Below are 25,205 nucleotides of genomic sequence, written 5' to 3'. Positions count from 1 at the left end.
TCGTGTACGTGACTCTTGACTCATGACCGCATTGCGTCCGACCTCACGTGAACGCAGCGGTGCAGTGTTGCTTTCACCGCCTCATCGACCTCGCCTCGCGGTGCAGCAGCAGCAGCAGCAGCTGCTCCTGCTGCATGCAGAGGCGGAAGCGCAGTCTCGATCACGATAGGCCTTTCTGTTTGGGCTGCGTGCGTGCTTAATTTGAATCGAGAATTAGGATTGAATCAGAGTCGTTAATAGGTATTAAGGAAACTCACGACTGCATCAGAAGCTCGGCCCGCGCGCCGGCTATGCACGTCGTATTATATAGTCTAAGTCGCATAGGGAATCGAGTGCATGGTGATCGAGGTGCTGTTGAGCGTACATGGTGTTTATTCGTGATCAAAGCTGTGTCGTGTAGAAGCTGGAAGATGCACACGCAGCGGGTGGTGTAACGGTTTCCAGACCCAAATATTGATACTCACATTCACATTCGTGATTTGTGACTCGGGATACCTGAATATCAAGCCAGCAGGTCGAGCGGGTCACTCTGAGGGTGATCCTGCCACCATCATTCAATATTGCTGGCTGCCTGTTCGTTACCCGCCTTGGTGCATGTTGCTGTATGCTGCACAGCGCTGTGCTTCTGGCCATCGAACGACAATACGCCCGCATAGCAACGAAGACGGTGCGATCCGCAGAGCTCCTGTCAACATCTTCTCGCGCTATTACAAGACCGGCCAGCGCCAAGATCTAGAGGGCATCTTTCTATCTAGCGTCGGTCTCGCATTTGACGCTGCCACGATCCTTTGCGAACATTCTCATGACCTGGAAGCTCACAGTCGTGAAAGGCCCACACATCATCACTTGTGACAAAGGTATCCTCGCCGAGTCGGCAAAATGTCTGGCATCCCTTCTCGGCTTCAACAACCTTCGGCCTTCGGTGGCTCACCTCGCAAAAGCGTCCCGAGCAGCAACCCCAGTGACACGACAACGGCGACGAACGAGTCAAAGCTGCCATCTCCGTCCTTGGCTTCCCGCTCGACCCCAGGAGGTGGCATTCCCGTGCCCTCCGGACCTACCTCTTCAGCCGCTGCGGCGCCAGGCACAGGTCGTCGATCTCTTCCTGCTCCTTCATCGTGGCATCACCGAGGTGTCTCAGATGAAGACCGGGTAGATACACCATCACGCTTGAGGCATCCTCAGCTATCATCTTCGATAGCTCCTGTAGCAGCTGGCAAATCCGATTCGCCCATGCCTCTTAAATCTGCGGCCAGTGCTGGGACTGCTTTGCCTCGGACTCCTGCTCCTCGAAGGTCGTTGGCTCCCAAGGGTAGCTTCGGCTCGCGTACGCCCGGCTTCGGTGCCAGCACTGCCCCAGAAGCTGCGGTGCCACCACCGCCCCTGCCTAAACAGTACGAGGCCAGCACGATAGCATCCACGGCTCGGACTCGCGAGAGGAGCAACAGCACAAAGGCATCGGAACCGATCTCCATCGCGGGAGTTGAGCTGGGTCAGATTGCACGCTTTGTGAGCGATGGCCAGACCCTGGAAGGTATCGTACGGTATCTGGGTCGTATTACCGGCAAGAGCGGAGACTTTGCCGGTTTGGAGCTGCTGGGCGAGAGCGAAGGAAAGGGAAAAAATGATGGCATCGTCAATGGGTGAGTCTGACGGCGGAGGCTTCGCCATTTTGCAAGAGGGTTCATTAGGGGCCATGCCGTGTGGCGCGAACGAGGGCTCATTTCCCGCATTGACCCCCTTCCATGCGCGCTTCATAAGGGAGCAATATTTCGCGTGTGGACCGCTCTGCGGCGTTTTCTGCAGACCGCACCAACTTCAAGTGCTTCGTGATTCTGTCAGCAACGAAGCTACTGCCAGACCTCAAAGTGCAATGTCCCATAGAAGTGGGAGATCATCGGTGGCTGGCGAAGCTTACAGCGGAAGATCTTCAACGTCGATGAGCATGAGGAGAGCAGATACACCGGAAGGTCCGCGTGCGAGCAGACCTCCCTCCAGTATGGCCAACTCGCTCCGTCGACCGGCCTCCCGCCTGTCTCTTTCGGCTTCGCGCAATGCGTCTGCTACGCCCCACTCCAGACCTCCGTCTTCAATGTCGCAAACAAGCGCAACCAGCTCAAGACCAGACTCGAGGCTTGCACCTCGCAAAAGCCATGCGGACCTGTTGCTGGACGAAGATGGTCGTAAACGAGCGAAGATAAGCGCAAAGGCCGCAGCGGAAGCAGAAGCGCGCATTCGAGAGGGTAGCAGGGCGTCAAAGTTTATGAAGGCCTCGGCTGCTGACTTGGCTGCGAAAAGGGAAGCGGGAATGGAAGATGCCGGCGGACCGCGCTCGACTAGTCCCCTGAAAGACTCCTTGATGGGACGGGCTCGTTCGAGCCTCGGAGGTGCTGCTGGGGAGGCAGCGAAAGGCGGGGTGGCGGGAGCTCGATGGCGCACGTCTGGAGCTGAAGCACCTGGCTCACCCCACGTCACTCCACGGCCTATGAAAGCTCGTTCTAGCGGTCCCGCTCTCACCGCAGGGGACATGGGTCCGCCCGGCAGTCCGTCTCGCGCAAACGGCGCTTCTTCCCCTCGGAAGAGCGTTGGAAGTCGCCCGACCAGCTCTCTTTCTGCGCACATGGCCAACGCAGATGGTGAAGATGAGGCGCGCACCCCGCTCAAGTCCGTCATGGCTAGGCTCAACGGGCAGACTGCGGCGGGATCGGAAAGCAACGAGCAGGTTGCTGGTCGACGCGGCCACACCGCCGAACGCTCCAGCGTCCATTTGCTTCTGGAGGAGATGGACCTTACTCCTCGACGACCACCCACCACTGATTCCAAGCGGCTCTCCACATCGACCCGCCACGATCCTTCAATCGCTTACCCAGTCAGCAGTGATGAAGCAGACACACGCAGTCCTAAGCGCGAGCGTAGTCGGAGTCGCAGTCCCATCAAAGCGGGTGTGTCTAGCTTTGAGCATGAAGAGCTAAAGATAGAGCTACAAAGGCTCAAGGAGAACATCGAAAAGCTGGAGACGTCGGCGTCTGCTGCTGCGTTGGACCATGCGCGAGACAAGGAGCGTGTCCGAGCATCGACGGCTGAAGAGACGCGCAAAGAAGTCGAGGAGGAGCGCACGGTCGAGAAAGCAGACGAAGCTCGCAGACGACGAGAAGCCGAGGAGCGCGAAGCCGCCAACAAACAGCGAGCAGCACAGGTACACGCGGACGAAATGCAGCGGGTGCAAGCGGAGGGCGAGAGGAGAGTGGCAGACGTCGAGAGTCGCCTCAAGGAAAGTGAGGCGCTGGTCAATGATCTCAAAGCATCCATCGGCAGCTCCGAAAGGGACGGAGAGGCGCTGAAAGCGAAGGAGGCGGAGATCACGCACCTCAAGGAGCGCGCGCAGCGCGTGGAGCAGACACTCGAGGCTGAGCGAGAGAAGGCGAAAGCCGAGATCCAAGACCTGCTCAAGAGCGGAAGCGAGATGAGCGCTATTTATGAGGAAGATGCGAAGAAGAGAGAAGAAGAGGCCGAACAGCGCGTGCAGGACGCTGAAGCTCGTCTGCGAGAATTCGCGGACAGGGCTCAGACTGCTCTTCGAGAAGTGGAAGCTCAAAGAGAGGCGGCGCTTGCTCAAGTGGCGGGACGCGTGACTGCGGCTCCGGGCAGCGCGGCTGCCATCGATCTGCAAACCGCGACGGAGCAGCTCGCGCACGAAAAGGCCAAGGCGAGCGCGCTCGAGGACCAATTGGAAGAACTTCGACACAAGCTGGAAGAGGAGAGAGAGAATGCTCGGAAGAGAAAAGAGCGCACTATGGAGGCGGAACAGAAGCTGCGCGATGAAGGTAGGAAAGCCAAGGCGGATGTGGCACGAATGAAGCAGGACAAGATGGAGGCTGAGAGCAAGGCCGAAGAGCTCGACCATGCGCTTCAAGCTAGTCGTGCGGCGCTCGAGAGCGAGCGCGCCGAGGTGAGTCAACGGCCGAGGTGCCATTTGGCTTTCTTTGCGCTTACAGGGACGACGACTTTTTGCCTGATAAGCTGGAAACCATGCGAGCTGAGGCTCAAGGTCTAGGTGGAGGACCGAGCGAGGTGGAAGAGCGTGCAAGCGCAGACAAAGCTCGGCTGGAGGGCGAAATTGAGAGGCTCAACACTCTTCTGGAAGCAGCGCGTTCTGGCAAGCGAGAGGCGAGCAAGGAAGCCGGAAGGTTGCGCATCGAGATGGAGGAGCTGCAAGCGAACATTGCGGAGCTACAGGGACACTTGCCCGCTCGTGCTTTCAAGTCTCCTGCAATGTCCGCAGCGGCTTCGGCGCGCATGTCTCGAGAGATCAGCAATGCCAGTCCGAGGCCTGGAACATCTCCGTCAGTTGATTCGGGCGCCTTTGCAAACGGTACCGAAGCGGCTGGAACCTCTCCCTCGTTGCAGCACTCTCGGCGTATCTCGAACGCAAGCTCCACTAGTCGACGCTCTCGAGGCTCTCTTGGGCCTTCTGCTCAGTCTGCGAAGGACGAACTCACGGGTTTGCGCATTCTTGTCGGCACCTTGAGCGAGGAGGTCAGCGGCCTAAAGGTGAGCAAACAAGATCTACAAGCTTCTCTCGAAGAGACCCGCCACGAGCTGTTGGCTGCCCGAGAGCAGAGGTCGACGCTGGACCACCAACTTGCAGATCTAACCAGAGAGTTGGGCGCTCAAGGCAAAGGGGACGTGGTCAAGCTTACGACAGAGCTCAACGAGACCAAGGCGGCCCTTGATCGCTCACTCAAGTCCATCGAGACGATGGAACGCCAACTCAAAGAAGCCAATGATGCGCACGAGCGAAGCCGAGTCTCTTTGCAACAAGAAATCACAGGTGCGTGCCGCGGGCTCACGCTGAAACTTTTGGCAGCACGTTGCTCCAACTGACTTTCCTTCGCCTTCTGTGCCCTGCCAGATCTGGAAGCTCTCTGCGAAGCCTCGGTTTATCGACGAGATGAGCAGCAGCTCATCTGCGAGGAGCTAGAGCGCAAGGTGGCCAAGCTGCAAAGACAGATTGAGCGAAGCTCGAGCTCCGCGTCGCTTGTGGCAGACAAGACCGCAAACGAGCCGATGCAGGAGACCAAGAAGGTCAACCCACCGAAGTCTTCAAGAGCGAATGAAGATGATGTCTTCAGCTCGACGAAGGCAGACGCGCAGCAGGAGCAATCGACGAACGGGACGATCGAAACGACGAGAGTTGTCAGAACAGAGCAGCCTGAGACGCCTGCGCCTGCAGCGTCCGTTCCAACTACGCAGGCGACATCGACCAACGTTGACGACGATGACGACGACAGACCATTCTGCGATGGTAAGTAGACGCTGGTGCTGTGCGCAGAAGACGTGAATCGAGTGCTCACGAACTCCTATTCTCTCTCGCGCTTTTCCTACCAGATTGCGAAGAGTATGGGTGCGTTTCATCACCTGAGCGGAGAGTATCGTAGATCTGGACTGACTTTCTTCTTCCATCGCGCTGGTGCAACGCTCCTTGCAGACATACCCTTGAGCGTGAGTTCTGCTTGGCCAACACGATGCGTCATCTCAGCTAAACCCCACCCTCTCTCCCCTTTTTTTCTTTGGCTCTCGCAGAATGCACCATCAATGATGTCTTCTGAGGTAGCGCAGACTCATCCTGCCTTATTTACTATGATTCGACTGTTGCATCATCCGCATATTTGCTATTTCCTTGCGCGCCTGCGCTAATCTGTGCTAGCGAGCTTACTTCGCTGGACAAGTCTCCTCAGACTCCACAAACCTCCGCTTAAGCTGCCTGGACCTTTTGCCTTTATTTATCATGTTATACCTTTTCAAGCGCCCTTGAGGCCGACAACGAGCTTTGATGAAATCATGACGTCCGCATTGCAAAGTTTGCCAGACAATGTAGAGAGCGTGTAGGATGGCGAGGCGCAGCCGCCATCGAAAGAGGGCACGGGGTTTGCGCCCCGAAGTTGGGGCATTTGAGCGGCTACTCCTGCATTTCATCGTCGGAGCTCGTGAGGGGCGCTTCCTCCTCGGACTGGGCATGTCCATTCGAAGCCGAGTTGCCAAAGCCATTGACTTGCAAGCGACCAACTCCTCCATTCCTCGAGGACAATGCAGACTGATCAGCGAGTGCTGAGCCGCTCGACAAATCGGCTGCAGGGTCCACACCAGTCGACCCGACCTTTGCATTTGCCGCTCCACCTGCCGACAGCTTGCCAGCTTGCACATCCTCCAAATGCTTTGCCCTCTTTATCAGTGCCGCATTGAGCGATGTGGGTTGAGGAATGACCTCGTCCAGAAAGTTGAAGCTTGATCTATGAACCAGATTCGACAAATCCTTGTACGTCACCACTTTTCTCTTTTCGGCCTTGGCTCCCAAATACGCTTCTTCTGCTAGCACTTGGACAAACTTCTCGGTAGCTACCGCCATGGCTCGCACGCTATCTTTTGGCAGTTGTTCCACGTCTTCGTCCGCCTGTAGCGAGGGCATGACCAGAATCAGCACTTGGCGAGCTTCGTCCTGTTTCCACTGCCATTCTCTGGACAAGAAATACCAGCAACGGCACTCACCCGCATGATCCGTGCAACTCTGGTCAGAGCGAACAGAGGCGTGCCGCCCAGAGGTGTAGACGCTCCAGCCTGCGAATCCTTGGCCGCACTCGTGGATGAGCCAGCAGCTTTCCCTCCCCCAGCACTCGCACCTCCCGCCTTGTCCTTTCCTTTGCCCGTGGACTTGGCTTCATTAGCGTTTGTGCTGGCACCCTTGCCGACTTGCCCCTTGCCCTTAGGTCCCGCCTTGGAGGCATCCTTTCCAGCACTTTTCGCCGATGACGCTTTGCCCGCACCTCCTGATTTGGATACGCTGCGCTGATGAGCATTTGCTGGTGCGGAGGTGCTCGCGCTAGAACCAGCCTCGTGTTGAAGATTGCCTTCCACCTCCATGACTAAGACTGATCGCAGAGATCGGGCTCTCTGAAGCAACAATATGTCTCGCTTTGCGTTCGGAGTGGTACGAGTGTACAGCCAAGCCGATGGTGCTCGTGACACCGCTCGAGTAGCACGTTCAGCGAAGCTCCGAGCGTAGAATGTTCAAGCTTGCGGTATAGGTGTGTATTCACGATTGTAGATGGGTGTGCAGATGAGGTCCATCAGCAGTCGCAATCTGAATCTGCATTTGCATGGCCGGTTTGCTGCTTAATTGTGACCATGCACGATCCCACCGCCGCGCCTTCCTTTGGCAGCTTCTGCTGCCGATGCTGCAGCGCGGCAATTAACACGCAACGCGCGCGTCCACGGCGCGCACGCGACGCGCCGTGTATTCCACTCAATGCTGCTGTGTGGATGAGGCGAACGACAAATCGTGGATATCACGCAAGACTCGCAACCAAAACCTCAAGCTTTGACAGATCACTCACGGTCACTGATCTTTGGAGCCATTCACGATTGGCACCTTCATATATGCTCCATGCAACCTGAGATTGATATCAGATAGAGAGGTCAACCTGCCAAACCGCGCGGCCAAAGGTGGGTACGCTCAATGGTCCAAATCGCTCCGCTGCCGCACGGAGCTCCATTCCGCAGCTCTGGGTGGGTCCGAGCCACCCTATCGTAGAAAGAAACAAGCAAAAATGGTCAAGCGAAAGCGATCTGGACACGGCGATCGCCTCGCCGTCGCCTCAAATCAGCAGTCAAAGGATGCTGAAAGCACGACTGTGCTACGCCCTTCGAAGCATAAAAGTGCTGATCGAGGGTCGACCAATGATCGGAGCCCCCTCCAGAGTGACTTGGCTCGAGCGAGCCAAGCGCATCGCCTTCTTGGCCGCTTTTTTGTGCGCCAACACAGCATTGAGGACTACTTGACTGGCCTGCTTCCCAGCAAAGCCCAAAGCATTGTCGCCCGACTCCTACGAGAACCATCCACCTCCGAATCGTGCGCGAAGGAACACGACTTGGCTTCGAAGATCATCTGCTTGACGGGTGCTCAAGAAGCTGCCTTCACGGCAGATCAGCAGCGCTTTTCTACCTGGACTTCCCCCGATCCTGCGGAGCTATCAGGCGTCACAGTAGCCGACGTGGTGAAGCGAGCTCAGATCTTGCTGCTTCGTCGATCCGCCGCATCCAGCACTTTCAAAGGTTCGCGACTAGCAAGCAATCTCCTCACACTCGGTTACAGGATGGCAGATGATCGGGCTCCCTTGTCTCACCGTGGCGGAGGTCTGACGAATTTCCAACTCAACACCAACGTCACCAGCATCACTGTTGATACACAATGGTCCAATCTGCTTCGCTCGTTGGGCGCGAATGTCTTTATTCACTTGCTCACTAACGCATCCATCTTCGCGCCGATAGCCCACTCAGATGACTGCTGGATGCAGCTCACTGGCGTTCCCATTTCTGACCTGGAAGAACAAAGCGTCGCTCACCCCAACGAGACTCCCGTCGCTGCAATGGTCCCGCCCCGTCGCCGACGAAAGCGCTCAAAGCGCCACGATGCTGAGCCCTCACTTCTCCTTGTCCAACGAGCCCCCTTTCAAAAGACCGTTTCTCTACCTACTGGTGCCTTTGACAGGCGACCCGCACCGTCAGAGCGCCTACGAGCCTTCAACGGCGCTGCTCTGAAGCGCAAGTTTGGTGGCAAATCGCAAACGTCACAGAAGAGGTAAGTCGCATGTCAAAGATCGACGAGTGTAAAGATGGCCTAACATCGACATCGCTTCTCTATGCTAGACGAAAGCACACAGAAATCACCCTTGTCCGCTCCCGTATATTCTACGCTCGACCAATTCGGACGAGAGCAGGACGCATAGCGGTTGGCTTGCCCATCAATCGTGAGCAGTGGCCGGACAGCGCTGATGCATATAGCTTGCAGCGCTTTCTGAGGATCAACGCCTCTTCTTCCGGCTAGATGTCTTCAATCGAACCGCCAGCGTGCCGGATCTCCTCAAAGCTTTGCGCAGATCTCCGTCAAAGCAAGGAAGCTCCGCCAGCCCTATGCCTGGAGATGAGAGGGCGGATCAACGCGCAACCCAGCTCGGACCGCTCACGCTCGCAGAAAGTAAGAAATACAAGCTGATGCGTGTTCAGCATGTGATGAAGCATGTCTGGCCGCTGGAGTACGGCTTGCACAATGTCTTTACCAGCAGCAGGGACTGGAAAAAGACCAGTCAGCCTTTCCAGGAGTATGGTAATCGGGACGTCGAAATTGCGGTGAGAATACACTGGCTTCGCTTTTAGAGTCATTGCATTAAATTGTCTTCCTTTCCGTGCGCAGGCAAAGGGTCGAATCAAGACACCTCTGCGGCTCAAGAAAGCTCGTCATCTGATAGCGATCATGCTGCACAAACACGACCGCCTGGATTATCGTCGGATGTCAGACATCATGTGTCGAAGCCTCCTACCGCGTCGGCGACTTACCGAGCACGATCGGGACGAAATTGCTGTGAGTGAATTCAAATTGCGGGGTCAGGTCAGCAATTCCTGAATTTCGCCTGCAGTTCAACATGGCCGAGCTGCCAGGCAGCTCGCAATTCGCTAGAGGTGGGTCTCTTGGCCCAACAGCCTCCTCATCACAACTACCACCGACAACGCAAGCACATGAAGATGATCTTGAACCAGCTTCGGGAGCGCCCCAGTCATGGCAACATCTGGACCAGATATCGATGCAGGTTGCCACGCAAGCTAGAGACAAACCCCGCTTCATAAGGTATGCACAGCCCACTGGCCAAGTTGCTCGCTTTGTGTGTGCAGCCATACGAAGTATTGTGCCGATCGATCTGCTCGGTTCACGACTCAACTATGGAAAATTTCAGAGGGGTAAGTTGCATCGCCGAGAACTCCAAGCGACCTTTTGCTCACTTCCCGCTTCCCACTCCTTAGCTGTGCGACAATTCGTGCACGCAAGGCGGTACGAAAGCGTGAACATGCATCAGCTTCTTGATGGTTTGCGCCTTAGTGACGTCACTTGGTTGCAGCCCCCAAACCTCCGAGCGAGCGCCCAGCGCTGTACAGCTGCTGAACATGCGAGACGTGAAAGCCTCTTGGCTGAGGTACTCTTTTACGTAGTTGATAGCCTCGTCATGCCCCTGCTGCGCACAACATTCTACGTCACGGAAGCTGCTGCCTACCGCAATCGCGTTCTGTACTTTCGCCAAGATGACTGGGCGATGGTATGCGCACCACTCTTGAACAGACTCAAGGGCACCGCGTTTGAGCCTGTGCCCCGAACAGAAGCTTTGGCCACGATTTTAGAACGCAAACTGGGCTATTCTCACATTAGATTGTTGCCGAAGGAGACGGGCGTTCGACCCATCGTCAACTTGAGACGTCGCTCGCTGCGCCGCGTGGCTGGCTCTAACAAAAGCGCCTCAAGCAATAGCGGGGACGCTACACTAGGCCGGAGCATCAACTCGGTCATGCAGAATGCATTCCAAATTCTCACTCATGAAAGGACTTCACAGCCACACATGCTCGGCGCGTCCGTTTTCGGGCTGAACGACATCTACACACGCCTCAAGGACTTCGCACCTACCGTTCGCGATCGCCTCAAAAACAATGGCTCGCGTCTTTACTTCGTGAAAGTCGACATTGTGGCCGCTTTCGACACGATTGTGCAAGATAAGCTGATGGCCATCGTCAAATACCTTCTTCGTGATCAAGTTCGTGCAAGATCGAATAGCCTGATCCGTGCGAATTCGCTGACAGGACCGTACCGTGTCTCAGGATGGCTACGTCATTCAAAAATTTACACAGATGGTCTGCGCCGCTGGCAAGGCCAAGAAGACATTCGTTCGGCGTGCTTGCCCCGAAGCGCAGCAAGGCAGCTTTGCAAGCCTTGCCGAAGAAATGGCGCGCTCACTACGCAATGCCGTCTTGGCTGACTCGGTACATTACCCCTATGAGGATCGAGTGGACCTGCTTCATTTGCTGGACCAGCACGTCAATGACAACATAGTCAAAATTGGCAGAGATTTCTACCGTCAGCGCGTTGGCATCCCTCAGGGATCAAGTCTATCTACGATGCTATGTTGCTTCTATCTCGCACAACTAGAGAAGGAGAAGCTTGCGTTCACCCAAAAGCCTGGAAACCTGCTCATCAGATATGTTGATGACTTCTTGTTCATCTCTACATCTAAGCGCCGAGCCACACGTTTCTTTCACACCATGGAGCGCGGCTACCCCGACTACGGTTCTAGCATTTCCCCTGACAAAAGCTTGGCCAACTTTGATCTACGCATCAGCGGCACTGGCGCCTTCGTTCTCAGAACTCACACGGACTTCTTTCCGTGGTGCGGCATCTTGATCAATTCCAAGACACTGTCCGTAAGGACGGACTTGTCACGCTACGCCGCAATGCGTGAGTATCCCACAACAGTGCATTCATTCATTGGGTTGCCGTGGATGCTGCACTGACCTCACACGCAATTGTCATTTGGCTGCAGAGATCAGAGACACGCTCACTGTTGAGCAAGGCCGCAGACCAGGCATCACTCTTGTCCAGAAAACCAAGCAGTGAGTAGGGCGGAGCTTGCAACCCCCATGATGCGACTCTGATGTGTACTGAGGTCACTCGTCGCAGAGCTTTGAAAAGCCGTGCGCATATCATTTACAACGACACGGATCTCAATCCGCACGTGATCGTACATCAGAACATTTACGAAGGATTTTTGGTCGCCGCGATGAAGTTGGTCGCCTACTTGAAAAGCCTCAAAGGCCAGGCGCCTGGTGATCGAGCGCGACTTTGTCTCCGTGAGTCCGGGTCTTGAGATGGGTCAGCGCGCGCCTCAGCTGATTGGTATTGGGTGTGCTTCAGACGTGCTCAACAAAGCGACGAGAACGATGTACAATGAGATCGTTCTGGCGGCGCGGGCTGCAGCGCAGGTCCTGCATCCCGGTTCGGCCTCAAGACTAGAAGCTCTGCATGTGCAATGGTGAGACAATCAGTGCCACTTTGTGACTGAAGACGTCGCAGTGCATATTGACTCATTCATACTGACCGTCCTTGAATCCGGGGTCAGGCTGGGGCTTCATGCCTTTCATTCAGTGCTCTCCACGCGGGTGGGTCACTATGGCACCGTCTTGCGCGAAATAAAGATGAAAATGTTGGCTGGGCATTACAGGAGCGCTCGGCGTAGGCTCGAGCCAAGAGCCACTCGCTACCTAGCCGAGAGCGCCGCCACGCTCCGCCACGTGCGTTACTAAGGCCTCCTGGAAGGCAGCAATGTGGTCTTCGGTCGTTGTCTGGACTTTTCGAGAGCAAGAAGCGCGAAAGTTGCTGCCAGCAAGCGTCGTCCACCTGCACAAGTTGCGGCACTTGTCGCCTCGGCTGCTTGCCATTCCAATACGAATTTTCTGCTTCGCTCGCCAAAGATGGTTCGTTCTCGGCCCCGCTACTGATGGACCAAAAATGATCACCAGCGAGGCAAGGCGTGGTTGCAATGCAGAGCACGACATTATAAGCGAGGTGAGAAACGAGATTCATCGGCCTCCCTCCAACATAAACGAGCCACGCGCCCAATCAATTCCCTGCATGAGTCGGAGTATTCGTAAGAAGCTGACGGCTAAGCGCCGGTTCCTACAGGCGAGTAATTCTCCGGCTTGTGCGTCGATGCCCTCTTACGCGCCTTAAACTATATAGAGTGCCAGTCAGCAGTTGCGCCAGCTCTTGGCAGCCGCGAATATAGAGTCAGCACCGTCCGCCAGGTCCGTGGGGCTATCAGACGAGCCGAAAACGGAATCTTGATCGGCCTCGCGCTGCCACGGCTGTGCCGGCGTCGTACGATCGCTTGTACGTTTGGCACCACCGCACAGCAGTTTAAGGGTACTGGTCCCGCTTGCTATTCACAACGTGGTGCATGCACGTTTGATGCTTAGCCCGATCGTCTTGACAGCGACTAGACTAGCGAAGCGCGCTCATGCATGTGAACGACGAGCAGCCCGCCTCCTATGCAGCCTTCATAAGCGGCACCTGAACCGTGTGGATTTACTTCGGCTACACGCCGTCAGTCGCCCAGCTTGTCTCACGCAAATCTTCTTTGCGGTGTATCGGGAATGTGGTCGCAGCAAGGAGGCTACGTGTGTACGCTGCTCATTCATGATCGTGCAGCAGCCCACACCACTGTGAACCAGTGTCGCCAGCTAAAATCGCCTCCCACGACGGGATTGAGCCGCTGCGCGGCAGACCAACATTAGTGACACAAGGTTACTGGAGCAAGCGCGGATTGCGGAACGGAGATTGACCACTTTCAGCTTGCGGCGGCCAAACGTCAGCAGGTGACAGCGAGGACTCTTTGAAACTCCTTTGGGCGCCTGCGACCGTTCAGCCTGCCGTCAGTCCCACCAATCGTCTACAGTCTGAGCACGTCGCGGCATCGTGCACGCCTGCTGCGCGGCGGGGACCTCGCTTAATTCGCGATGGCTGCAGTCACGAGTCTTGAATGGCATGGCCTCCGAATCCGACGAGTCACACAGAAATGAAGGCGCATGCAGGTCATCGGAAATTTTGCGCCTAGCTGCTACTGCTGAGACCACAACCGCAATGTGAATGTGAGTCGTAGAGCGAGAAGGTGCATTCCAGGCAGATGAGTGTAGAACTTGACATTATTCAAGATTTTGAAGATTGCACATAGCGTCGGGGAATTATTGATGCCGTTAGCCTGTCGGCTTCAACGCCAAGCTAGCTGCACGATTGCAGCGGAAACAGCAGTATAGACGCACACTATAGATGACGTTGTTGTATTCGTGATTCTGTCATCGGAGAGCCGGATGCAGAGGTTAGTCCCTGGCCGCCACCGCGGCACCCAGCTTCCGCAACCCGCACTGTTGGTGGGCCAATCACAAGTGCCGGATCTCCCTGCCAGCCAAAGAGCCGGAGCCGTCCTCTAGGCAATCAGACAACACCTTAGTACGTAAGTCGCCGCATCGATCTAGATCAATGCTGTATGCTCAGTGTACTGAGTAGCACGGAGATGGTGGGCCCCAGTGTACAGTCAACACTTCGAGACTTTCGTCATCACGAGCGCTTGGGCCGCACGGTGTCCGGCACGGCTCGAGGTTCTTCAGATTCTCGTCGAATTTCCCTCGCGCCAAACCGTCGCAATCCATCCCACTCGCACCTTTGTCGGTGGGGATATGACCAGCTTCCAGCTCTCTGTCCAGCGGCTCATCAGCGACTGCGCGCTGCTCTGTCCAAGAGGCGCCGCTCGAAAATCGTGAATCCAGGCCAATCACAAATGTACTCGTGAATGGTAAGGAACAAAAATCTGCTGATTTCGTGATCTTTGATCCGGCGTCATGCGTACGGGACATGTAGTGCATCGATTCTGCAGGTAACAAAGTTACACGCTCTCCACCTCTGTGGCGCGTCTCGCGAGGTACGCGAGAAGTGTGCTGCACCCTTCCACCCCCACGGCGCTGACCTATCATGTAGGCCGTGGAAAGAAGACCGTCGACGGGGAAGGCGCGAGTGTTCTGCTTTCATCTTCCAAATCGCTCGCCAAGGCGGGCTTTGTGCCTTCTTCGTACCGTACCAAGTGCTGCCTGTCACTTACGTCTTGCGGAGCTAGACGGTAGGCAAGTTGCGGGGCAACCTTCCTGGCTGCGTCCCAAGCAACCGGCAAAGCTTCGAGCGATTCTGCTGGTTACCGCTGCGTCCATTCACTTGGGCTGGACTTATCCCAAGGCTTGCCCTACCTCTCCCGTGCCACCTTGGTGCGCTAGACCCTATAGCTTACGATTGACCTCAAATCAGTCGCTCGTTTGGGGCTGAAAGCCCTCCCGGTGCGTTTACATAGCGACACAGTGAGTACGGTGCCTGCCTAGACTCTGGCACTTTGTTGCGCCTGGAGCCCTCCCTCTGGCTTTGCCCCGACTCTGACTTTTTCGATCCCTGATTGCACAAGACGTCGCCGCCCAGTATCTTCAGGGAACTCGTCTGTTCGCATTACCCAAAAGTCTCGCTTTGTGTAGATTGCGAACGCACGACGTGAGTCTAACATCATAGCTGAGGAAAGCGTACTTTCGTGCTGAGGGCCATGCCTCATCTCAAATTCTGTGACGCCGTTTGGGAAGCGTTCTAGACACTTGGGTCAGTGCAACTAAGCACTCCTTCCATGAGCTCTATCCTCCATCTAGCGTGCCCGCACAAATGCACTGTTTGCACTGCCGCTCCGCCCGGAATAGTTGATCAAAACTCATCATTCCAACTGAAACCGCCCCCACTGCAACTTCTGGTCTCTGCTGTCGTGCGCGATCTTCGTGGCCTTTCAGGCCCTGTACGTCGGTGAACCAATTCGCAGCAGCCCGCCCAGACCCTGCTACAACCTTCTTCAACCTACTTCAACATATCTCTAGACGAGACAAAATCAGGTGTTCGCGACCGGTGACTTGCGAGAGAAAAGCTCTGCACGCTGCGTCAGCGGTCCGTGTCGGAGGGGAGCTCAACCCCCCTCGCCGCCTGCTGCAGTATTTCCGTGTACTGCGTTTTTCCATCCTCGTTCTCGGCGCTCTGCCACACCCTCTTGCTACCATCCTTGACATTGGACCGTTGTCAGGCCTCGACTTGTCCAACAAGCGCACGCCACCGCCGCGCACTTTCAGCAAGCAACAACGGCTTTTGGCACCTTTGCGCTCCACCTCCACAACACTCGTCGCCTCTGCCTGCTCGGGCCTTACTCCTCTTTGTGGCCGATCTCTGTCCCGAATGCCCCTTCGCACGCCGATCTTTTCGGAGTCTCTTGGAGGCCTCCGCTATCTGCGGCTTCAGCTGTCCATCGCCCTCTTCCATACACGATCATTTTCGTCTTTGGGCTGTACGCCGCGAATGGCATCGTCAACTCCTCGACATTGTTATGATCCTGGACGACTTGGACTACTCTGCACTCTAGAGCACAAATTCATTCAAGCTTCCTGCTCGGTAGTTCGCTTCGATCAGCACCCAGATCTAAGCTCCTCGCCATTCACGACTGCACTTTCCTCGAAGCCCCAACGACGTTTCGAGGGTAGCATCTGTCCCCTCTAGCGACACTGCACACGCGATCACTGCCGCGGCATACCCTTGCAACCGCGATCTTTACTTCGCCTTGGTCAGGTGCCAATTTCTCGTCTTCATCGCCACTTGACGGCGCTTGATTCTCGACCCTCGCCAGATACCCGAAGAAGCATCTCGTAAACGCGCGGCTGGGACATCGATTTGCCCTTGGTGCCACTGTCACCACCTACTCGTTCCCTGGCCAGCCAAAATCGTCCAAGGTGAGTCCGCGCAAAGTCAAGCTTCGATCTGAGCCGATCGTGATCGAAAGTCAGGGCGCGCCATGCAGCAGTGCCCGGAGTTCGCGCAGCCCGGACCCGAGGTCCCCTTTCGAGGCGCACCGCAGTGCTACGCATCGACAAGCTCCCACGTACAGCAATCGCTACCCGCCCCGGCGAATCTGGGCGTTGCGATCTTTCCCCACTTTGACTCGCTCATAGCGCGGCGGACTCTGGAGAAGCCGTCAGCATTTGATCAATCACGAATGCTTGGGCTCGACAGTTGGGTGCACACGGCGTTCTGGGTCGATGCCTTTGAGCTCCACACCAGCGATGCTCCTGCTTTGACGCGTGGCTTGGCGAGCGAGCCAATGCGCGTCTGGTCAGAACCGTTCGGCGCTTGCATAGGAAGCAACGGGGACCGCGCATTCACGATGGATTACACTGCCTTCGGAAATGGCGTCCGTGTCCAGCTCACAATAGGCTCTCGGCTTGCTGCACAGCCATGCAGATGGCGGAGGGTGGGCGGACAGCTTGTATATGTCTGCGCCAAGCTGCGAAAAAAAAGCGGTGCTGGATAAGCCGGCCGGTGATAAGTGGCGACAGCTAGGTGGCGCCCACCTTAGGAGGGATGGTCGTGCATGGGTCGTCGCTATCGCCAAGATTGCACTTTCGCCTTCATTCACATTGGTCGGCGGTGATGCAGTTGCGGCGAGATCTCCGCGCACTTAGTCGTCAAAAGTCCGACGACTGCCAGACTGGACCAGCATATATGGATGAGAATAGGCGTCGTCAATTGGGTGAACCTTATCACATGTAGCGGTAGGCGTGCAGACTCGTGCGGTCGCCAGGACGAGGAGTCAGGAAACGTACCAAGGACGGTCGGTTGACATACGGCGAATTGTAGCGCAGTAGACGGGAACCCTGGCTGCGCGGCCACCGATCGTAGAGTCGATGCATCCGTATGTCAGCAGAGGCCGTTACTTGGCATCAACGACGGGCGTCGAGGTCGTGCATGGATTATGGACGAGCAAACGGTCGTCAATGCAACCGCCAAAGCGCGGTGGGATCGGATCGGATCAGAGTGGCTTCCTCGTCTTGTCCGCCAGCTACCGCAGGCGTAGACATCTCTCTCGGGAAGAGAGAAGCTTCGCAGTACAACCTTGCTCCTTCTTCTGTCTGCTGAAAATGATCGATGGGAGATTGCCGAAAGCAGGGGAGGAAAGTGTCTCGGCTTCACCGCGCTGGTGTTGTGTCGCGAGGAGAATCGGCTTGATTCTTTCTTTACGCACTGCTGGGCGGTCGATTGGGATAAGGTTCAATACTTGAATGATGACACAGCGACATTTCGGCTCGATCTTCCGGGCCGCGGAAAGCCACGGAGTATTGATCTTGTTGCTGTCGTTGGTTCTGCTGTTCCAAAATGGCTTCGAGATTTCTTTTTCGACTTCCTATTTGCACTTTATATCGCGTTCTGCCGAACAGGGCGGCAACGAGACACGTCTCGATCCCACCATACGTTCTCACCATGGCTGCTTGCGTCTCACTGCGATATCAGAAACTTTTGCGCGAGCGGGCTTCAGCTTGAGGGGGCAGGAATGTGCTGACACACTTTTGAACGATTCTTCTCCCACGCGTGCGACTCACAGCGTCGACACAACGTCTCAGGGACACACATCGCCTTCAAGACCTGTGCGTAAGGTGCTCTTCGCTACCAGAAGGCGAGGCAGCAAAGCAGGTGACAGCAATAGGCTCAGCTGCTGTCGTCTTCTTGTGCCCTCACTAGTACTCGAAACAGCGCAGAGTATCATCACTATCAAGCATGAGCAGCGATACACCGAGTGCTGCCGCACATGTTTCTTCAAGTGCACTTGATCAAGACCACGAGCACCCGGAACGGGATAGGGTTGATACGCCTTCACCAACTGATTCGAATGGTCGCAGACGTCGATCGTCTGAGGTAGCCTCGCGCAAGATGGATGCTTCGCGTAGCTCGGCGGCGCTTGGGATTCGCACTCCAGAACCCAAGCTGGAGCGTACGTTGGACGACCAGCGAATAGACTCTGCTGTACCAGCCGCCGCCGCACCGCCAAGTTCAATGTCGCACGATCTTCCACTTCGTCAGTACAAGCGCTCTCCGCCTGGCAGCCTCGCTTCAGATGATGGCATGAGCGGCGCCTCAAGCGCGTCATCCCACCGAGGCCCTGGCAGTGACACTGTCATGCGTTCACGAGACTCTGGACGAGCAGAGCTTGCGAGCAGTGGCAGAGCGGGGAGCGCAAAGCGCAGAGATGTAGATTCCCGGGATTCACGTGCGCCCATACTGCCACCCGTACGATCAGAAAGTGTCTCAGATCGCTACCGCCTAAGCGCATCTTCAAGATCGCCACGTTCTTTGGAGGGGCGATCTTTGCGCTCGCAAGCTCCACTCAATGCTGAGCTGCCGTTGCCTTTGCGAAGGTCGCGCTCTCCTGGTACAGAAGGGCTTTTGCCTCCTTCGAGGGAACCACGCGAGGCCTTCCTTCATGGTGATCATGATCAAGTCCGCGCGACACAGAGACGGGGAGATCGAGACGCCACCTCGTCTGCAAGCTTGCGCAACAATCGATTCATGCACATCGATAGTCTCACCGGCGAAGCAGGACTGCCGAGCAGCCGCGCTGAGGAGTCGCCCTCCTTGATGCCTTCTTTTCGCGGCTACCGAGGCCCGAGGCCAGAGATGCAGCATCGGCAGCACCCTGCTTACCTCAATGCAGCGTTGCACCCGGGAGCGGCGGGTAGTTCACGCATTGTCCTGCCTCTTCCGGCCTCGGGATTTCCCTATCAAGGATTTTCATCAAAGTCAGATCGTCAAGGTCCCGACCCGTACAGACCGCGACAGCTCCCCGTGCCTAAGAGCCCCACGTCGCGAACCACTGCAGTGGGCCGGCCACGCGCCACTTCCAGCGTCGCGCCCACGCCGGCCGGAAAGAGCGATCTTAGCTTGGCACATTCGCATGCGACGCCGGGCTCAGGACACGGTTCCGACTCTGCCGGTCCATCAAGTGTGCCCCACGCCTTTGCCTCTGCGATGTCCAGCAAGCAACAGCAAAGCTTCGTCAGCAAATTGTATGCGTGAGTTGCTGATGAGATCTCGCTTTAGCGCTGTCGCGTGGCTGTGAGCTCTGATAGGATGTGGAAATTCCAGAATGCTTGAGGACCGTTCGATCAGCGATATGATCGATTGGACACCTGATGGAACGGCATTCAGCGTTGCAAATCCATCAGAGTTTTCTAGGTGAGTCTCGAAGCTGATCTGGCCTAGTACTGGTGCAATTGAAGCCTGACTCGAACACCACATCTCGCAGATTGATCCTTCCGAATTGGTTCAAGCACTCTAATTGGCAATCATTCGTTCGGCAACTCAACATGTAGTGAGTGCATTGTGCTGCGAGCCCACGCATATCAAAGGGACTTTTTCGACCCTGAATGCGCTTTCTTTTCTCTAGCGGATTTCACAAGGTCAATCACACTTTCCAGGGCAATCCCAATGATGAGGTCCAGGTCTGGGAGTTCAAACACAGCCTGTTTCGACGTGGCGATGTGCAAGCTCTAGCCGACATCAAACGCAAAGCCGCTCGACATCGAAATTCTGACTCTCAGTCGCGCAGTCTTGCAGCAGCTGCTTTAGCGTCTGGCATACCCATTGGGGACTACGACAGCTCGAATTTGTATCGCGGAGACGAAGGTATGCAGCAAGATATGGATAGTCCCACCTCGTCACCTGAGATGCCGATGTCGAATTCCTTGCCGGAGACATTGAGTCTAGGACTGCGCTTTTACGATAGACAAGGAGAGGCAATTCGCGTCACAGCGCATAGCCGAGAGCAAGTGCCGCAGCGCGCGGTGCGGCACCGCTCAGACTCCCAGACGTATGGTCAAGCGCAGCAAGGCGCGCAAGAATCTGCTGGACCTGCGCACCGCTCCTCGGGCATCGAAGGCCAAGTGCCGCGCGCAGGACCCGCTGCTGAGAACTCAGCGTCAAGCATAGATCTCAACCTAGTCGCAGGTCGCATAAGTGATGTCTCGGAGCGCGTAGACGCCATCATCCGACACTCGAGCTTTGTGGAGAAGGAGCTCCTCCGCCTCACGGCGGAGCTAGCGATGTCGCGCCAGACCGAAGAGGATCAAAATCGTCACCTCATGTTGCTAGAATCTCAGGTCCGCTTCCTTACAGAGAGACTGGAGCGCTTTGAAGATGCTGCTGGAAGGTCGAGGGACCTCTCCGCACAGCCAGCAACTCTGCGAGATCAGCCTTTGCTCCATTCGAGCGGAGCGGGCCAATCAGCTCGCTCCCAACAGCCCCGGCCCCCATGATCAGGCACCTGGTAATGAATGGACGCCACTGACTAGCTCACAGTCTTTGGCGCAAGACGCTGCACGGGCGAGTCAACCAGCTCCCCGCCGAAACTCCTCTCTCTCTCTCCCCCACACCACACCAATCTGTGCACAACACGATACATCACCCCCCCCCCCCCCCCCCCCCAGAATCTTCCATTACTTGGTCTTTCCGTCACCGTCACAATCAATCAACTCTTTCTCAAGAATTCTGCCCCATCAACAATTTTTCAACAAGAGATGCGGTTTCTCAATCCTCTGCAAGTGCTGCGTGCAGCCAACCATACCCTTCCTTCCTTCTTCGTTGCGTCACTAACCTTCAAAAGCCAGACCATCCGCTAGTCGACAGGTACGCCGGTCCTCTTCAACAATTACTCTTCACACGCCTACCAGCAGCGTTTGCAATTCTGCCCCTCCTCCTTCTTCTCACCGCCCCTCTATCCTCTACCTCAGCTCTTCAACAGCTCATGTATGCCAGATCAATTCGCCTTTATCAGTTTGACTCATAAAGCAATCGCTCAAATGTGCTCAATCCAAAGCTCTATGGTTATGAATTGCGAGTCGAGCGGAGTATGTACGTTTCGTGAGCGGCGTGGATGTGTTGGGGGCCCAAGCTTGGTGAGAGGTTAGGCGGATCTGGTGAGAGTCGGCGAAAGCCCAGAGTAGTCGTGATAGCTACCAGCCAAATTTCTCTGTTGAAAAGGCGGGGCAAACCTTGCTCGAGATGAGAAATGAAAGACGTTGCAGCACATGTGAAGGATCCACGACTCACCCAAATGGAGGGTGATCTGACCGTCCAGTTGTCCTCGAAGGACCTTGCCTGGTTGCACTGCGCGACGAGCCGCGCGACGCACAGCATCAATGAGCCCGACAGGTCCGGAAGCGCCCACCCATACTCTGCCTCGCGCATCTTGGATGACGTCGCGAAGCGCAGCTTCGACGTAGGGTCTGGCGAAAGTAACGGGAGCAGCATGAATCCGGAGTGGAATTGGCCCGTCGAGCTTGCCGGTCATATGAAGCCGAATGTCTAGGTCGATCTGCGACGGTGGCTCAGGAATGTTGCGAATCAAAGCTTGCGCCAATGCTTGCTCGTCCGCTGTGGATCAGGCACGACAGTGTTGACGTTAGCACGATTCGTAAGATGCTTGCTTGACAGAGCGCGTCGCAGCGACTCACCTCGCAGGCTCCAGATCCACACGACACGGCGGACTGATACCTTGGACGGTTCTCGATACGCTTGTTCCAGCAGGCCGAGGAGCATGGTAGCTGTAGAAGGAAGAGGATCGCACACGCTCAGCGGAGACGCGTCATTGGCAGTCACTGCACGGAGAGGACTTACTTGTCCAAGTGGCACCGCTGCCTCCTGCTCGAGGTCAAGAGAAGGGGAAACAATGTCAGCCTACTCAAAATGCTTGTATGATCTCGCAAACACTGACCAGCAAAGAATACAACGGTGTCGTAAGCCGCAGTGATAGGCGGTGCGGCTGAGTAAGGACCGTCGAGAAGCAAGGTCTTGTCGAGTCCACCGTGAGCCGCGACGTGCTTATACAGCTGCAGCGTCCAGCCCGTCCGCGCTCGTATGAAGAAGGTGAGCTGGCCATTCGAGAGTGAGAAAGCGGGCGGTTCGGCGCTGTCGAGCACCTTGAGGGCAATGGAATTCGCATTGCTTCCCCCTGAAGACTCGTCATTAGGAGTTGAGCTGTCGTGATCAGCGAGCGTCGAAGCCGAGCTCTCTTCCGTGTTGTGAAAGGCGGCTTGACTAGAGGCAGGTATGGAAGCGATGGTGAAGGGATGGCTTTGCGGCCAGATTGTGGACGAGCTCATGAAGGGGGCGTGGAGGTAGGCGTGAGACCCTGGCGTCCATGCTGGGAACTCTCTCTGTTCGTCCATGCAACGCCAAAGGAGTCAGCTTCTGTGAGCACGGCATCAAGAACACTGCGCTCACCTTCTGAACAGTGACACGCAACATGTTCGATGAAATGATCTCGACGTGCACGGGCTGAGTCTGAGAGGTGCGAAGCCGCAACAGGCCGTTGAACATCACGATACGAAAGAGACGCGCAGCGCGCTCAAAGCACCAAAGAGCGACCGTTGCGTACTGCGAGGCGAAGGCTCACAGTATAAGTAAGTCCTTCACAAATACGCAGGCGGCCTAAGTGACTTACAAGCCAATTTCGTTGAGAGGGCATGTGGTACCACAACGACGTTAGCAGTCCCCTGAGGATGCCAATGGTTACCCGCATCAGAGAACCTCGACGCTTGTCTGTCGTGCGCCGTAGACTCACACAGCAAGCAAGAAATGCAGTGCATACCAGATTTCATACGATGCGCGCATGGACCAGCGGTGAGAGGTGCAGAGAAGGGCAACGGTCATGCTCAAGCCCGCCACTCCCCAGCGCAGGAAAGGCATCGACAGGCGAGCGCCACCGAGTGCCGACATCTTCTGACCTCCATGGATCAACGCAAGGACAACGGTGAGCCGTCCAGCGTACCTGTGAAAGATGTTCAGACGCTCATATGGCAGACCGGTCAAGAGTATGATCGGGCTGTTTTTGCCGGCAAGAAGGACCACCTGGAGACGCAAGGAAGGTAAGTGCGTCGATTGATTGACTTGGGAGCGGGGAGGGGAGCGTGTCTTTTCAACCTACCCATGGCAGAGATGCAAAGACCATGATGCCTGCCCGATTGCTCCATCCAGGACTGTACACTGGGCGGTTCAAGTCGGGCGCTGCCAAATATACGGCAGATGAAGCCAGTCAGTGTTCTGTACGTACCAACCAAGACGCTGACACAGCTCCTCTCTCACCGTCTCCAAAGAGGATGCCAAACATGCACGCGGCGTAGCTGGTGATGATCAACAATTCCATGATACTCATGTGCCAGATCGGCACCGAAGTGCAGACAAGGTACTTGTGGTAGGCAGCTATACCAGCTCTAAGAAATCTTTCGATCGTGCTGGTCGATGCCCTCTCGCGCTCTTGGCCAAATGAGGCACTCTCGGCCGTCTTCGCAGCTCTCTTCGCTCGCTTGATGTCCAAATCATGGTCCAGGTAGCTTAGCAGACTGCGCGACGAGACGGTCATCCGTCAGCTGGGAGTTGATGGAATGGTTGCGAAATCACTCACTTGACTAGCATGGCTGCTCCGAGCAAGCCAACGAACAGCGCTTGGAATCGCTTGGCCTTGTCTTGCTGCAGGGCGTTCCAGGCCATATACTCTGCCAGCACATCGGGAGGGAGCTCCATAGAGCCCATGATGAAGGTCTGGATGCTATCGCCTTCTCTGCGGAGAAAGGTAAAGGGCGGATCGTATGATTGAAGATCGCGCAGCTGAAAGAATGCACGCTGCACGAAGGAATCTTTGGGTGGAGAGAACGGGAAGCGAGGGCGAAGCTTGGACTTATGAGTGAGTGAGTCTGATGTGTGTATCGAGCCCGAAAGCTGGGCACAGAGGTGAAAAGGAGCAGCTGCACACGGCTAGTCGCGTCGCAGCGCTGGACCTCGAGCAAGCGACGATGTGATGCATTGGCTGGAGCTGCTCACTTGCCATGCAATCATGGAGGATGAGAGATGCGAGTCGAGGCTGTGTCCGAGACAGACCACATCCAAGAAGAACAGCCACAAGTGGCACGGCCTCGGCGTCAAGGGTTGCAATCATCGATTGGGCCAAGGACTTGGCTGTAACGCTGAATGGGGCTCGACTATAGACGCGCACCGCTAGTCCGCGGAACATTGACTGCTTGGCGCCTGATCGCACTTCCACACATTGCCCATGCCCAGCTGCCTGCCTTTAGGTGAAGTTCAGCTTGCCTCGGTGATTGGCGGTAGAAGTTTCGTGAGCTTGCGCTGATGACGGTTCAGAGGGTGTAGAAGCCTGCAACGGCCGTAAAGGCCATGCAGAGCCAGCTGATCAGGTGTCAGCATCAGCAAACACTTCGCGATTGCATGTCAATCACGATCACGAATCACGAACCATTCGCCGGGCTGAACAGGCGCGGCGTTCCCATGCTCGCTCGACTCGGCGTTCCTCTGCCCAAGCAAAGAGTGCTTTTCTTTGCGGCTTGGCGGATGGCTTCATTGCTGCCCTCGTACGATTCGTGTTTGTATAGTGGTAGTTGCGGTCAATTGCTGTGCCAAACGGGCGTTGATCGCACGCGCGTCTTGACTGGCTGTCGGTGCTTGCGACCGGCAGATTCGACGGAGAGCAATGCTGAAGGGGTGTGATGTGTGTGTGAGAGATAGCACAAGTCAGACCAAAAGATTGGCTTATAACCGAGGTCAGGGACTCTGACTGCCAGATTCGCTTGAGCTGTTGTGATGCAGGCTGCAATTAAGCTTGCCACTCGCAGCCGGTAGGTAGCTTCTCGCAATAAGTAGTTTCTGTACTCAAACGATCAAATCGCGAATGCTTTTGATCGGCGCCTGAAGCCGAGAGGCTTTTGAAAGCAAGCTCACTCTTCATGCAATTTCGCATTTCACTACCTTTGTATCATCAACGCCGATGCTCATGCTTAAATCCAATCCAATCCTTACAGACTCACGACTGCAAAGCATTCGAGATCGAGAGCGTCGCTTGTCCCTCATCTCGGTCTTAAGCACCACAGCTTCTGAG

At 55.9% G+C, this 25,205-nt stretch overlaps 6 protein-coding genes across 6 annotated transcripts; 4 read left to right on the top strand and 2 right to left on the bottom strand.

Annotated features, from left to right (window-relative positions):
- Positions 1 to 463: 463 nt before the first annotated feature.
- On the top strand, positions 464 to 5,851 carry IE81DRAFT_338786 (hypothetical protein). Its single transcript, XM_025515550.1, has 7 exons — positions 464 to 1,643; positions 1,762 to 3,949; positions 4,021 to 4,831; positions 4,913 to 5,305; positions 5,389 to 5,404; positions 5,489 to 5,502; positions 5,584 to 5,851. Exons 1-7 carry the CDS (start codon positions 880 to 882, stop codon positions 5,607 to 5,609), a joined length of 4,212 nt encoding a protein of 1,403 aa, XP_025373522.1. The 5' UTR covers positions 464 to 879; the 3' UTR covers positions 5,610 to 5,851.
- Positions 5,662 to 7,116, bottom strand: IE81DRAFT_296295 (hypothetical protein). The gene is made up of 2 exons (XM_025512133.1): positions 6,547 to 7,116; positions 5,662 to 6,451 (listed from the first exon to the last, which is right to left on the bottom strand). The coding sequence occupies exons 1-2, from the start codon at positions 6,916 to 6,918 to the stop codon at positions 5,960 to 5,962; spliced, it is 864 nt and encodes a 287-aa protein (XP_025373521.1). The 5' UTR covers positions 6,919 to 7,116; the 3' UTR covers positions 5,662 to 5,959.
- A 256-nt stretch (positions 7,117 to 7,372) lies between these two features.
- Positions 7,373 to 9,343, top strand: IE81DRAFT_5649 (hypothetical protein). Its single transcript, XM_025517452.1, has 3 exons — positions 7,373 to 8,635; positions 8,704 to 8,804; positions 8,882 to 9,343. The coding sequence occupies exons 1-3, from the start codon at positions 7,605 to 7,607 to the stop codon at positions 9,208 to 9,210; spliced, it is 1,461 nt and encodes a 486-aa protein (XP_025373520.1). The 5' UTR covers positions 7,373 to 7,604; the 3' UTR covers positions 9,211 to 9,343.
- A 6,767-nt stretch (positions 9,344 to 16,110) lies between these two features.
- On the top strand, positions 16,111 to 17,173 carry IE81DRAFT_5607 (hypothetical protein). Its single transcript, XM_025517447.1, has 2 exons — positions 16,111 to 16,221; positions 16,276 to 17,173. The coding sequence occupies exon 2, from the start codon at positions 16,284 to 16,286 to the stop codon at positions 16,797 to 16,799; it is 516 nt and encodes a 171-aa protein (XP_025373519.1). The 5' UTR covers positions 16,111 to 16,221; positions 16,276 to 16,283; the 3' UTR covers positions 16,800 to 17,173.
- A 621-nt stretch (positions 17,174 to 17,794) lies between these two features.
- Positions 17,795 to 20,858, top strand: IE81DRAFT_5512 (hypothetical protein). The gene is made up of 4 exons (XM_025517440.1): positions 17,795 to 19,332; positions 19,406 to 19,495; positions 19,566 to 19,631; positions 19,707 to 20,858. The coding sequence occupies exons 1-4, from the start codon at positions 18,041 to 18,043 to the stop codon at positions 20,572 to 20,574; spliced, it is 2,316 nt and encodes a 771-aa protein (XP_025373518.1). The 5' UTR covers positions 17,795 to 18,040; the 3' UTR covers positions 20,575 to 20,858.
- A 299-nt stretch (positions 20,859 to 21,157) lies between these two features.
- On the bottom strand, positions 21,158 to 23,980 carry IE81DRAFT_5623 (hypothetical protein). The gene is made up of 11 exons (XM_025517448.1): positions 23,721 to 23,980; positions 23,402 to 23,658; positions 23,244 to 23,323; positions 22,881 to 23,167; positions 22,761 to 22,812; positions 22,541 to 22,693; positions 22,032 to 22,473; positions 21,935 to 21,958; positions 21,772 to 21,861; positions 21,368 to 21,691; positions 21,158 to 21,287 (listed from the first exon to the last, which is right to left on the bottom strand). The coding sequence occupies exons 1-11, from the start codon at positions 23,846 to 23,848 to the stop codon at positions 21,271 to 21,273; spliced, it is 1,854 nt and encodes a 617-aa protein (XP_025373517.1). The 5' UTR covers positions 23,849 to 23,980; the 3' UTR covers positions 21,158 to 21,270.
- Positions 23,981 to 25,205: the final 1,225 nt, after the last annotated feature.

Source organism: Ceraceosorus guamensis (assembly GCF_003144195.1).
Source record: "Ceraceosorus guamensis strain MCA 4658 unplaced genomic scaffold IE81scaffold_1, whole genome shotgun sequence".
Lineage (NCBI taxonomy): Eukaryota > Fungi > Basidiomycota > Exobasidiomycetes > Ceraceosorales > Ceraceosoraceae > Ceraceosorus > Ceraceosorus guamensis.
Note: the sequence above shows the minus strand (reverse complement) of the source record. Positions and strands in the feature narration are given on the sequence as shown.

What these genes read in the sequence shown, in the direction of transcription:
- IE81DRAFT_338786 (XM_025515550.1), top strand. Translation starts at nt 880, where the DNA reads ATGTCTGGCATCCCTTCTCGGCTTCAACAACCTTCGGCCTTCGGTGGC. An exon ending in TCGAGAGCGAGCGCGCCGAG is followed by an intron (nt 3,950 to 4,020) that starts GTGAGTCAACGG and finishes TTGCCTGATAAG; the next exon opens with CTGGAAACCATGCGAGCTGA. An exon ending in TTTGCAACAAGAAATCACAG is followed by an intron (nt 4,832 to 4,912) that starts GTGCGTGCCGCG and finishes GTGCCCTGCCAG; the next exon opens with ATCTGGAAGCTCTCTGCGAA.
- IE81DRAFT_296295 (XM_025512133.1), bottom strand. Translation starts at nt 6,918, where the DNA reads ATGGAGGTGGAAGGCAATCTTCAACACGAGGCTGGTTCTAGCGCGAGC. An exon ending in GAGTTGCACGGATCATGCGG is followed by an intron (nt 6,452 to 6,546) that starts GTGAGTGCCGTT and finishes CCCTCGCTACAG; the next exon opens with GCGGACGAAGACGTGGAACA.
- IE81DRAFT_5649 (XM_025517452.1), top strand. Translation starts at nt 7,605, where the DNA reads ATGGTCAAGCGAAAGCGATCTGGACACGGCGATCGCCTCGCCGTCGCC. An exon ending in TCGCAAACGTCACAGAAGAG is followed by an intron (nt 8,636 to 8,703) that starts GTAAGTCGCATG and finishes TCTCTATGCTAG; the next exon opens with ACGAAAGCACACAGAAATCA. An exon ending in GGTTGGCTTGCCCATCAATC is followed by an intron (nt 8,805 to 8,881) that starts GTGAGCAGTGGC and finishes TCTTCCGGCTAG; the next exon opens with ATGTCTTCAATCGAACCGCC.
- IE81DRAFT_5607 (XM_025517447.1), top strand. Translation starts at nt 16,284, where the DNA reads ATGCAGCAGTGCCCGGAGTTCGCGCAGCCCGGACCCGAGGTCCCCTTT.
- IE81DRAFT_5512 (XM_025517440.1), top strand. Translation starts at nt 18,041, where the DNA reads ATGAGCAGCGATACACCGAGTGCTGCCGCACATGTTTCTTCAAGTGCA. An exon ending in AATCCATCAGAGTTTTCTAG is followed by an intron (nt 19,496 to 19,565) that starts GTGAGTCTCGAA and finishes CACATCTCGCAG; the next exon opens with ATTGATCCTTCCGAATTGGT. An exon ending in GTTCGGCAACTCAACATGTA is followed by an intron (nt 19,632 to 19,706) that starts GTGAGTGCATTG and finishes TCTTTTCTCTAG; the next exon opens with CGGATTTCACAAGGTCAATC.
- IE81DRAFT_5623 (XM_025517448.1), bottom strand. Translation starts at nt 23,848, where the DNA reads ATGGGCTCTATGGAGCTCCCTCCCGATGTGCTGGCAGAGTATATGGCC. An exon ending in TGCGTGTCACTGTTCAGAAG is followed by an intron (nt 22,474 to 22,540) that starts GTGAGCGCAGTG and finishes ATGGACGAACAG; the next exon opens with AGAGAGTTCCCAGCATGGAC. An exon ending in CACCGTTGTATTCTTTGCTG is followed by an intron (nt 21,959 to 22,031) that starts GTCAGTGTTTGC and finishes GACCTCGAGCAG; the next exon opens with GAGGCAGCGGTGCCACTTGG.